General features: G+C 40.5%; 1 protein-coding gene across 2 annotated transcripts in view; it reads left to right on the top strand.

Annotated features, from left to right (window-relative positions):
- Positions 1–12,186, top strand: part of slc4a11 (solute carrier family 4 member 11) — a 63,713-nt gene that overhangs the window by 11,432 nt on the left and 40,095 nt on the right. For both annotated transcript variants that reach the window (XM_084012577.1, XM_084012576.1), the window contains exon 2: positions 9,085–9,135. In XM_084012577.1, the coding sequence (XP_083868703.1) occupies positions 9,085–9,135 (51 nt within the window). The remainder of the gene's footprint in view (positions 1–9,084; positions 9,136–12,186) is intronic.

The following is a 12,186-nucleotide window of genomic DNA, read 5'->3' as shown; positions in this document are numbered from 1 at the left end:
ATTGGCGGCCTTTAAGCGACGCATTAGACGAAGGTCAAACAGCGTTGATTCATCTCCATCCTGCAGGTGCACGACCCTGAATGTGATTTATCAATGCAGCAGGCGATCTCGGGATGGCATCATAAAACTAGGGAGGTTTTGTCCTCGGATAATACAATTTAATAATAATAATAATAAGTATAATATATGTATTTATAAAGTGCTGTACAACAAGAAGAATATAAGAGTAACTACGATAAATTCAATGGTTCATTAAAAATAAAGAACAGCTCAGATAAAAACATGGATGGATACGTCTGGTGTTAATCTAAATGTTTCTTTACGAAGCTTTTTGATGACAGTGGAGGTCAGAGGGATTATGTCAAAGGTCATTGTGACCTTGAAAGAGGCCGTAACTCAGGAGGATCATATGCTAATTACTAATTAGTAACAGGATCTAACAGGATCGAAATGACGGTAATTACACTTCCCATGAAATTGGAATATTTAGTTTTCAGACACAATCCTCTGTTTATTCCTATTTAAATGCATCAGTGATCACTTTTCACCTGTTACCCAGGTGAAATGAATTCATGCATAACATTTGTTAAGTGCTTTAAAAGATAAATGATTCAAACTTTATGGGCGACCCTGTAGTCCCTGTTGATCTCTGTTGGTTCCCAACCTTTACCTTCTAAACCACCTCATGCCCTTAAAAGGGCATTAGAGGCGACGGCCCCCAACTTCACCCGCCGATGCTAAACTTCCTTTGTGGTCACCAAAAATAAAAGAAAAAGTGCACATTCACGTACTTTCGTAACCCCGAGTTGACACTTAGGTATTAAGGTATAATATGAGTATATATGCCTGTAATGATTCCTGCTCCCATTAACTTCTTTAAGGGGGTAAAACTCATCTATCGTGCCCCACAGAGGATTCACCCTCGGCTGAAACTACCTGCAGAGAACAGTTTCCGTCTCTGTATATGGGTCGTATAGAGGAATCGGGCTTCCTGCTGTGTTTAGCTGAGGCAACTTGGTATCAGAGATCATATTTCAGGTGGGCACCCACAGGGCTCTATCTTTGCCCCGGGGGGCATTTAGATCACTAAAGCTGCCCTCGAATCTACTTCATCCAGATCATTTCTTTCATCCAGATCATATTCTTCTTCTAAAATAAGGGGATTCAAAGTATCAGCCAGAAAACTATATTACTAATCATCTCATTATCATCGGTCTTCGTTGCATTGATGCCAATGAAGCGTATCGTCAGGTAACATTTTCACATATTTCCCTTCGTCGTCTTTGTCAGTCGTACAAAAACCCACAATCGCTGCGAAGGCAAAAAAAAAAAAGAAAGAAGCATCTGACTTCCATCTTTCTTGTTTTGTGCAGATAGCTCGTATCACGCGAAAGGTTCAGGGTTTATCAGGAAGCCTCGCTTGTGGGTTTGTAAAACATAACTTCAGCTGACTGACAGATATATCCATCATGTTGCACACACACACACACACACACACACACACACACACACACACACACACACACAGACACACTATTTTAACCAAGTCTCGACTTCCTGTTGGCAAGGAGACAACTTCCTCTCTTCTGCAGAACTTTATCATACTTCTTTTTTTTGGTTTTACGTGCAACTATACTTCTAAAAGCTGAACTTTCTCTTCCTGAACGAGACGCCTGACCAGTCGATTAATAATAATAATTGTAATTGTAAATAATAAATAGGTTTTCTGGGCTCAGATCAGATCAAACACAGACCTGAGGTCAGATTTTCTCCTTTACAGCAGATTTTTTCGCTTTTCGCTTGCAGCATACTTGGAGATAAATCATATCACCCATTTATGAATTTGTTAGCATTAACTTGTCAAATATCTTCTCTGTGCTCCGGAGCTATTTGCATACATTTAAATGAGGTATTTGCATATCTGTCTATAGCTTCACTGCAAAAACAGTCCAACATCGCAATTGTCATCTCCGCTGGGATTTATTTTGGCATGTGATGACAGTTTGCAATGACAGTAAAACTTCCCTACATATAACTTTTGTAAACATGAAAAGAAGAATATAAAGTAAGGTATCATATGAACATTTCTTCTCTCCCTCTGCAAAAAAAAATCGAACTGCACAACTTTATGATCGTGTTATATATATTTTATGAGTCGGAGATTCTTCGCGTTGCTGTCAGCGGGGCCGCAATCCATCCTTTGTGAATCCGCTCCTCCAGATTCTATTTATAGCGCCCGTATTATCATTAATACATCACAAGGGCTGAACCCTGATCAGCAGCCGTCAGCCGTCGATGGTTCGGTTCACGGAGCCGATATGAAAGCGGACGATAAACAGAACGTGAACACGGGAACATGAAACGATGGAGATGAAGGAAGATCACAGAATGAATCACACAAAGATCATTCGTTAGCCTTTAATTGGCATTTTTAATCACCGTGGCATTTACAGCACAAAATAAACAGCTTAAAGAAGTAAAGAATACAGACGATGATGAATTACAAACTGCATTATAGATATTAAAGTTGTCATTATCAAGCTTTAATTCTTTAATTCAGTTTCCTCTCTCTAGATTTATCCACCTTATGCAAATTATTACTCATTACTTGATATTTAATTTGCTAGAGAAATGGGGGGATTCACTAAAGATCTTGACAAAAGCAAAATAAATAATCTTCTCATTAAAAACAATCAATAAATAATTAAATGACCTGGAAGCAATGGGCTAAAAGAAGTGTTTGCGTGACCTTGAATTGTGTAAATTGACCAATAAGAACGCTGCGTGTGCCGCAACGCCGTTAACGCCATCGTTGGCGAACAAAACATGTGTTCTTAAGTTGCAGTAAAGTCGAGGGCAGTTTGTCGCCGTCGAGGTACAATGCATCACTTGAGTGAGCTGGTGGGGTCATGGCGTTCCTCTGCTATGATGTCATCGCGGCTTGTGCACAGATCTGGCTTGTGTGTGTCAGACCCATTGACATCGAACCACCGATAATTAATTTCAGACCCAGTAAAAAAAACAACAACCTCCATTTGTGTATTGGCCGATACAGCAGCACCGATATATGAGTATAATAATACAGTTCAAACAAGTACTTAAGTTTCACCAGCTGTTCCTCACTTTCATTGTAACAGCAATAAGAATGTTGACCAATTAATGCAGTTAAACCGTTAAAAGTAATATTACAAATAAAAGAAAGAGCTCAGAGGAGCAGCTTGTTTCTTAAAGGAGAGTAGGTGGTCCACCTTAAAAGCTCACTCCACCTTAAGTTAGCCTTAGTCGGACTTGTTGCTAGCTTCGTGGCTATAAGATGCCGGAACTTGATTTTTAGTTTTTTTTTTACTTTTATAACTTTTGTTCTCGGGCAAAGCTGTTTATCTTTGATTTTTTTATTTGTTTTATTTTGAACACCTATCACTTAATACTTGGTATGATATTGAAACGGATGTACTTTGGATTTTAATTTAATTATTTAAAAGTTAATATACTTTTGGGGAATTTTTTTAGATGTTTTTTTTGTGTGTTTCTAAACGCTGATTCACTTTGTTTGTCTATTATTATTTTAACACCTAAAGCTTAATACCTGGTGTGATAATGAAACAGATGTACTTTGGATTTTCATTTAATTATTCATTATTAATGGCGTCACTATACTTTTTTTTGTTTTTTTTATGTTTTTTGGGTGTTTCTATACTTTCCACTCCCTCTCTGGTGCAGGTGACCTCGTACCTTTTCAGTTTTCTGTGTCTCAATTTGCAGCATTCAAGTGAATCTGCTCCTGAATCCACAACAGGCTAGCCCCCGAGCCTTCTAATGAGCTGGACTCTGAAAGACCATCAGAGCGTGAAGTATGTAACGGTCTTTAATCGGCTGTCCAACGATTGTCTGCGTGTGCGTTATAGCATAACCAAAACAAACGGTGCAGCTCATTTAACTTCTGCTCTAAAAAATCCAGTCCAATTTATGAGTTTATGGTCTAAAAAGTAAATGAAAGGTTGCATCGGGTTACTTACTCCCAGAGAATAAAACATCAGAACGAAGCTCTTTGTTTGATCATAAATGAAGCTCGTCTGTCTAACAACAGAGTGGTGTTCCGGACGTACTTCCATTGATCTTCCATGGATCACACGCCGTCCTCCTTCCAATCCGTCTAAATCTCTCTGCTTCTGTCTGTCGGCACCAAACAGCTCAATACGAGCGGAGCACATGAATCTTCGTGATGCCGCCACTGATCACGGCACTCAGATAGCGGGGAACGCGGCGCGGCGTCCGCAGGAAGCATGAATAAATGAGTGCAGCAGAAGAAGCCCCTCCGGGAGAGACACAGATTTGCTTTTGTTCATTGATTTTTTTTGTGTGCAAGTCTTTGAACACAGTTTTACTGATTTATGTGCAGCTGTGTTTTGTTTTTTGTTATAAACGTACTGATAATAACTTAAAAAATGTATGTTAAAGGGACTGTTTGTCCATCAGACACAAGGGACTTTCATTGTAAATGTTCATTCTAACATGACACGTATAATATTACTTTATTGATCACACATATTGATAATTAGGTCATTTTTAATATTTCTTTTAGGCGAAAAAGCCAATAATTTGATGGTTGAAGCTCCTCAAATAGTTTGTACAGCTTTCAGTTCTCTTTACATTATTGTAAACTGATAATTTTAGGCTCTTTTTGGGGTATCTTTCATTGTATTCTGATGTTTTCACATAATAAACATTTAATAGACAAGTTGAGAATATAATTGGCACATTAATTGACAATGATCCAAAGCCGCATTGCTTGCATAATATTTGGCACTCGGTCTGGAGCAGAAACAGCGTTCTGCTTCTCACAGGCTTCATCAGGGAATAATCCAGCTCGTCTTCCAATCAGATGTTTCTTCCCCCCCAGAAACTTCATTATTTATCAGATGGAGAATTCTGTGGCCTATTTCACAATGAGGCAAGAGACTTTAAGTTGTGACTCTTAATTTTATTCCAGTTTGCTCACATATAACTTCTTAATGTTTAAAAAATAAGATATAGCCAGGAAGTGCTTGTCTTATTATAATTAGAGCCTAAAATTAGCATTTCTATTGCCTTTACTTGGCTCTCAAGGTGGAGATGGCTGAGTCGGCAGCTAGCAGCTAACAGTGCAGATTCAGCTACGCCAATAAAAAGCACAGTGGAGCTCAGATAACAACACACACAGAGGGAGAGTGATTTCATCATGAGCTCAGGTAGACGGTACTTTACATGGCTGATGGCTGTTTGCTGATATATAAGATTTCAAGATATATGTCACGCACACAGTAGACACAAAGTTCACACTGAGCAATTACATTCTTATTTTGCAGTTTCCCTTCACACAGTCACCTCAAATAGAAAATACGATGTAAAGATTACAAATATATATAGTAAAAACTAAAGGTATGAACGTATATGTACAAAAGAGCAATAAATGCTCTGAATATCGAATAGAGAACCTTAAAGTTAATTAATCTGCAGTTTTGAATGTTTTTGTTGCTTCCTGTTTTCTTTGCACCGTGTCATTTGAAGCCGTTACCTTCTGCTTTTTAAAAACGGGCGTTTGTTTTCACAGACTAAAAGATAAAAAAAAGAATTGACAGATTAAATTCATACTGAAAATCATCATTAGTTGCAGGGTTGTTTTTAGTTTAGTGCCCCACAGGAGAAAACTGTAAAATGTAAAATGGTCCCGCTCGGTATTTTGCGCTTTATAACACTGATGCATAAGAGACGATAACATGCATTTATTGCAGCACTCTTAATAAGGTAGAACATCCCGACTTAAACGGTGTTAAACCCGCTGCTGCTGCTGCAGTCTTTGTGTGTTAAGACAAAGACATTTACATAAAAAAGGTGCATGTCTGAAAGGGGCTTTAAAAGCGTAATAATAACAGCTGTAATAATTATAATAATATTATTAATGTGCCTCAGGCTGTTTCTTTTATTCTTTTATTTAACCACACAGAGGAGGAAAAGGTGAGGTAATGTAAAACACAACACATTGCAACGCAGAGTGTTTATCCGGAGTGTTTGTGCTCCGAATGGCGATGTTGTGATGCGTCAGCGGGCGAGCAGACGGCGCGGCGGCGATGTCAACGACCCCGCGAACGGGAAAAATGTTTATGTGACATCACGTCGAAACAGACTCGCTAATGCAGAAGCTGGAGAGGATGTCGGAGAAATGTTCCCACGCACGTTTGAGGGAAGGGATTTCTTTTGGTAGTTTGACTAATAAATCAGAAAGTACAACCGAAAAAATGTCCTTCCTGGTAGTATTTTACGTTGGTTTCATTGAGTAGTAGTTGTTCTGTAAACCAGTTTATACGAATACTGTCTACGTAGAGGCCTCTAAAGTTCAAAGTTACTTTATTGGTTTCCCCAAGGAGAAATGTGTCTTGGCCATACAACAGCGACATCCAACCAATAATAATAATTATAGTGATACTCTTTACCTGGATACCTGTGCAGACATGAGCTTCTCATGTAACTCAGAAAGGAAATAAGCACATATATCCCATCATGTCTAACTATTCCTTTAGTCTGTATTACTACGGGGGAAGATTTAGATTTGAAAACTAAATTAAAAAAAATCAACATTGAGTCAAAGCACCAGGGAGTGGAGACTAAAACGTGAATATCTGTTATAGATAATCATTACCTGCGTAGATTAAACAGGCTAATTGTTGTGGGGATAAATGAATCCCCGGTTCTTTTACCCCCAATCTTTTTCTTCTCTCTCTCTGTGTCCAAACCCCCGAGACCGAAGGAACATTTTTTGTGTAATTAAAATTGTATTCCGTATTTGTATGCTTGTCACATCAAAGAGTCTTTTCAGGAGGAGAGAGAGAGAGAGATATCTTCACGTCCCTCAGAGTTTCACATCGAGTGTGTGTGTGTGTGTGTGTGTGTGTGTGTGTGTGTGTGTGTCTGTGTCCATTGTGCGGTGGACGAATGTAATTTTTTTTTAGCGGGGAAAAAATACCCACGAGACATTCGCTGTTGATCTTTGCTTATAGGACGTAAACATATTGGCTTAACACTCATGAGGAGTCTGACTGAAGTCTGGCAGACCCCCCACCTCCCCTCTCTCCCCCCTCCCTCCCTCCATTGTGAGCCCACAATGTCTCAATAACCTTCAACGTGTCCCCCTCTCTCCATATCTGCCATCCGTATGCTGCACACATCCACAGGGACGCGTGACAAACACTCTGAAAACCTTCGACTCTAAACTCACTCTCAGTACGTTTGGAGTGGAGCTCTTCGTCAGATTACGTTAAATTCCACGAATGAGATATCCACCATTTAAAAGAAATAAATAAAAAATAAACGCTGCACCCTGCTATCGGGAAACTATCACTCGCCCCGAAAGGAAAACTCACTCTTACGTGTTATGTGCACGACCCGCCACCAGGGGGATTTAACGAGCTCAGAACGTTGATCCGAAGATAGAAAGCACTGCTATCATTTACTTAGTAATCATTAAATACTATTTACTTATTATTTGTAAGGACGCAGATGTATATAATTATCTTTGTATATGTGTAGGGATATCCGTTTATTTTCTTTACGTTAGGCACCTGAGTATTTATTTATGAATATATTTTTGGTTATCTAAAGGAGGCAAAACAAAAAAGAGGGGTGTACTGCTTTTTCATTCCCTATAATCAATAGCAAGGGAAAAACTTACTGTCATTAACGTATGAGCAAAGGTGCACCTTTACGGCTAAATCGTATATATATATATATATATACACGCTTCTTTAATACTTCACACTACCACCGATGCAGATGTGTTACGTGTCACGGCCTCTTTGGTCACGCAAATCAAAGATCGCAGCGTATCGAGGGCTCTCCTTTCCGTGATTTAAGGTGGATTCTCAGTGTAACAACGCCTCCTGATTAAAAGAGAGTTGCTGCGTATAATCAAAAACCTAATGAACACGTTTATGTCTTCTTTGTACTCACTCTCACACCGAGCGTCTTTGACAGCCGTGGCCTCGTTTGACTGTTTTATCTTCTACGTCCACAAATCTCCGTGGAGGTGATCGGACTGGAGGAAAGTCGGGCATTATTTAAATGTTCCAATCAATCAGAGCAACAGGTTGGAACGAGGTATGCCTGTTTTCCTCGAGGCTAACCAGAAATAAAACATGACATCGAGGACGCGTTTGGACATTATTGAGTGCTGAAGAGATTCATCAGGTAGCTCATTAATCATTTATGGCATTTTTTGGGGGGGGGTTTGGCTCCAACTCAGAGGGAGTTCGAACGCAATATTACATACAAACCGAGGACATGATTACTGAGTGTAACCACAGTCCACAGAGGCATGCTGGGAATCCAAATGAAGGAATGTTTTTCAAAGAGAGAGAAACACAAGTTAGTGCGTCTTCAGCTTCTGTACTGAGAATTTTGAGTTACAAAACCGTTGCATCTGTTTCTACAGGAAGATGATTGGATTCTCATCCAAAAATAAAGTAATTTATTTGTCATATATCGTTAAATAGGGGATCAATATGCCGGGGGATGTGATCTAAAAGGGCGCTTCTCATTTCACCTCGACTTTAAGGATGTGGATGTCGGACATGACAGGAAAGACAGATGCTTAGGGTGGTGGTGGTGGACGGGTCAACAAAGTGGCCATCGCTCGATTCCCATTCCCTGCAGACAATTAACCCTGACGACAGCCTCACCAACTCGTTTTAGTACTCAAATCCCTGAGAAACTGTAATTATATGCATCTTCTGGAGGCTGTTTTGTCATTTAATTCGGAGGACTTGCTGTCAAAAAAGCTACTTAAACAAAATAATTTCCCACAGTTTAGCTGAACGGCCAGTTGTTGTCATTAGATTGTCTCCTAATGACCATTAGCTCTTTCATTTTTTCAAATGGAGGAACAAATGATTCATATTTTCTGGTCTTTCCCTCTCGAACATCGGCACTAAATGACTTTGTAAATCTCTTATACCGACAATTACAGTGTAAAAATAATCATTCATGGCTCCCTGCAGGTTGCCGGCTTCACCCCAGTAACCCTCTGTGTGTGTTGTGCTCTCTCTCCCGCAGAGGAAGCTCCCTCTGGGATGTCCAAGAACGGCTACTTCTTTCAGGAAATGGGTGAGTCTGAGTACGAACGCAACCAACACCGACATCCCATAATAACTACTCAAAATCCACGCACTCTACATATCAATGAGAGTGTTTCAACGTAATTGCGTTGCTAGGCAACAGCCTGGTTTTTCATGTTAACTTCCCGTCGGCTAAAACTGCAAAACAGGAAATAAATACTGTGGAATGGTCTCCATGACAACTTTGACCATCCCATTTGTTTTATTTATGACTCCGTGCTGGTTGACAGCAATGGAGGCTTTATTTTTTCGTCTGGTCCCGCCTCATGAACGCGGTATCTCGGGAACGCCTGCAGGGACTTTCTTTCAAACCTGGCACAAACATCCCACCTGGACTTTGAGGATGAAGCCATCAGAATGTGGAGATTGAAGGTCAAGGTCACAAAACCCAATTTCCTCAACTCAAGAACTGATATGCTAATTTCACCCAACAACATTTTTTTAAGTCTAATAGGATAAAATGACATCTCGGACTGAACGTGGATATAAACGGCACACTTGTTATTTGCTCTCTTGAATGCTCCGGCGTTTAAAAAAAGTCAGTGTGAACTGTGAATATTATATTTCCTCACTCGGAGGAGAAACAAAGTGGCGTAGCGTCGTTTCCTGCGTGCTTCGGCACCTTTTGGTGGGAAACGTGTCAGCCTAACATTTTATTTTTATTTTTTATTATTTGCCAATTACGTGCTCCGTGTAGGGTATCTGGTGGTGAAAGATGCTTGCAGATGAGACAACTCCCAGCTCTCACACTCCGCTGCATTTTGGATATAAATAATGAACTTTGCTCCGGCTGTTATGATAACGGCAGTTTCATTACCTTCAAGCCAAGGAGAGGCGCCCAATTAGTATGTGCAGCACAAGCAGTCAGGACAGAATATGCTTGCATCGGATCCCCATCCCCAAGCCAATTATTCCCCCTCCTGCACCACACAGATTCACTCAGAGGAATCACAGCCGTCCCCCTCCCGCTGCAGCACAACACAGCCGTCTTCATTAGGAAACCTTTTATCGGGGTATAAACGCAATTACATTATTAGAAGGCGAGTAAGCATTATCCACCGTCGTCGTCTCTGAGGTTCGTTAGCGAGCGTCCGGGTCAGGGAGGCCGATCGAAGGCTGCGAGCCGGGGTGACGATGCAAAAATAATCATATTTGTCGTACGTTAAGAAGTGATCCCGCTGTACCCGATGGTCCTCCTGCATCATAATGTCCTCCGTTAGCGTGTTAATATGTCTCGCAGTCACATCAACTATTAATGTTCCCATTTACTGGGCTTGGCAAGTGAATTTGAATCTGATTTCATGTTTTTTTTGTGGACAAAAAAACCTGCATGAATATTAGAAAGAAATCTAGAATATATTTTTGTAGTGTGATATTGTGATCTGCCTGTGTAATCTGAATGGATCCCTCATGTTTTGAAGCATGTTGTTTTTTTTTAATTCAGAGATTCCCTGAGGTGGTAAACCAATAAAATCCTGACATGATCTCTTCAGTTAATAAATAATATCCGAAACAAAAGCCACACTCATTTAGTATGTGGAATTTACGATGTGATGGTTATGAAAGTGTTTTCATCCTGAGGATTCGTTTCCTCATAAGAGCACATCATGTTTTCATCAGCCAGTGTTAGTGATAAAATGACTGTTTTTCTCAATGGAGTCTGGTGGTGAGAGAGATAGATTTAGCTTTAGTTCCCCGTAGACCTCGTCCACTGCAGAACATCGCTTTACTGGTTGTTTCTTCAGCCTGGAGGCGAGCCGACCACATCCCACCGTCGGTAAAACACTGACTATGGATAATTACCTCATACAGCCCACTTCAAAACACACAAACTATCCCTTTAAGTCTAAATTGTTGTCATTAAAGTTGTTGTTTTGTTTGACGTCGAAACCCCAAAACCCCACACCTTCATCATCGAGAGGCTGAAACTACTAAATATTAACAAAAAGAGACGTTAAAACAATCCATAATTAAAAAACAGATTATTTATTTGTTTATTGACAAATGAATTGATCGACAAGTAATTTCAACTCTATTTTTCACGGTGATCAGACTATTGGCATTTTATCGTCAAATGGATCAAATATAATAATTGACGGATGAATCTATCTATGAAATGGTTTATTGTACCCTTGGATTCAGCGCTCTCATATCAAACGTTCCTTCTACATGTCGCACGCTTGCATTAAGCGGCGTCTGAATCCCATTTATTATTCAGATCACATTGTGGAAAGACTTTTTAATACAGTCCAGCCCTAATTCTGAATCGTGAATCGCACATTTGGGGTTCAATATTAAATATCAAATATTAAATAAAGGTATAGATAAGGTCAGTAAAGAGCAGGTGGGATAGAATATTTCCAAGCTGCGGGATATAAATATTTAAAAAGTTGTTCTGAAATTGATTCCGCTGCGTTTTGGAGGTAAAACCGTCGATTAGGCTCCTGCTCGCCTGCCGCTCTCCTCCTCCTCCTCCTCGTCCTCCTCCTCCTCCTCCAAGGTGATGTGAAAGTCGGAGCCCAGCCGGTGAGTCTGAGGCACAGAAGGGGGATGCAGGCGGGCAGACAGACGGGTGGGCAGACGGGCGGGCAGACAGGCGGGCAGGGCGACGACACAGCCGGGTTCAAATAATGTCAAGTGCTGAGGGATGATCCTGATGTGAGGCAAACTGCATGAACTGAAATTGGGGCCTTCACTCGCAGAGAAGGTCAGCGGACGAAAGAGCAACCGCCGACGTTCCTCGTCGCATCGAGCCCCGATCGGCCCGATGATATTTGGGAGCCGGGATTGGATTTATAAAGGAGGGGGGGAACGGGATGAGTCAATGAGACAAACAGGCCTCCGGGCTGAAATCCCGTTCTGTTACACACCTTTTTATGATTTGAGCTTTTCTTTGACTATATACATCTCGAGGTATAGCATCTTAGTTTGTCTTTCCCCTCAGCTCATATTTGAGTAGGTGTGTTTGCTCAGAAGCTTTGTTTCTGTTTGGTCGAGGTGATTCATGTTGCCGCTTTTCATAATCGCCACAGTCTCCGAA

Source organism: Eutrigla gurnardus (assembly GCF_963514095.1).
Source record: "Eutrigla gurnardus genome assembly, chromosome: 7".
NCBI lineage: Eukaryota > Metazoa > Chordata > Actinopteri > Perciformes > Triglidae > Eutrigla > Eutrigla gurnardus.
This window is presented reverse-complemented; position numbering and strand designations above follow the sequence as displayed.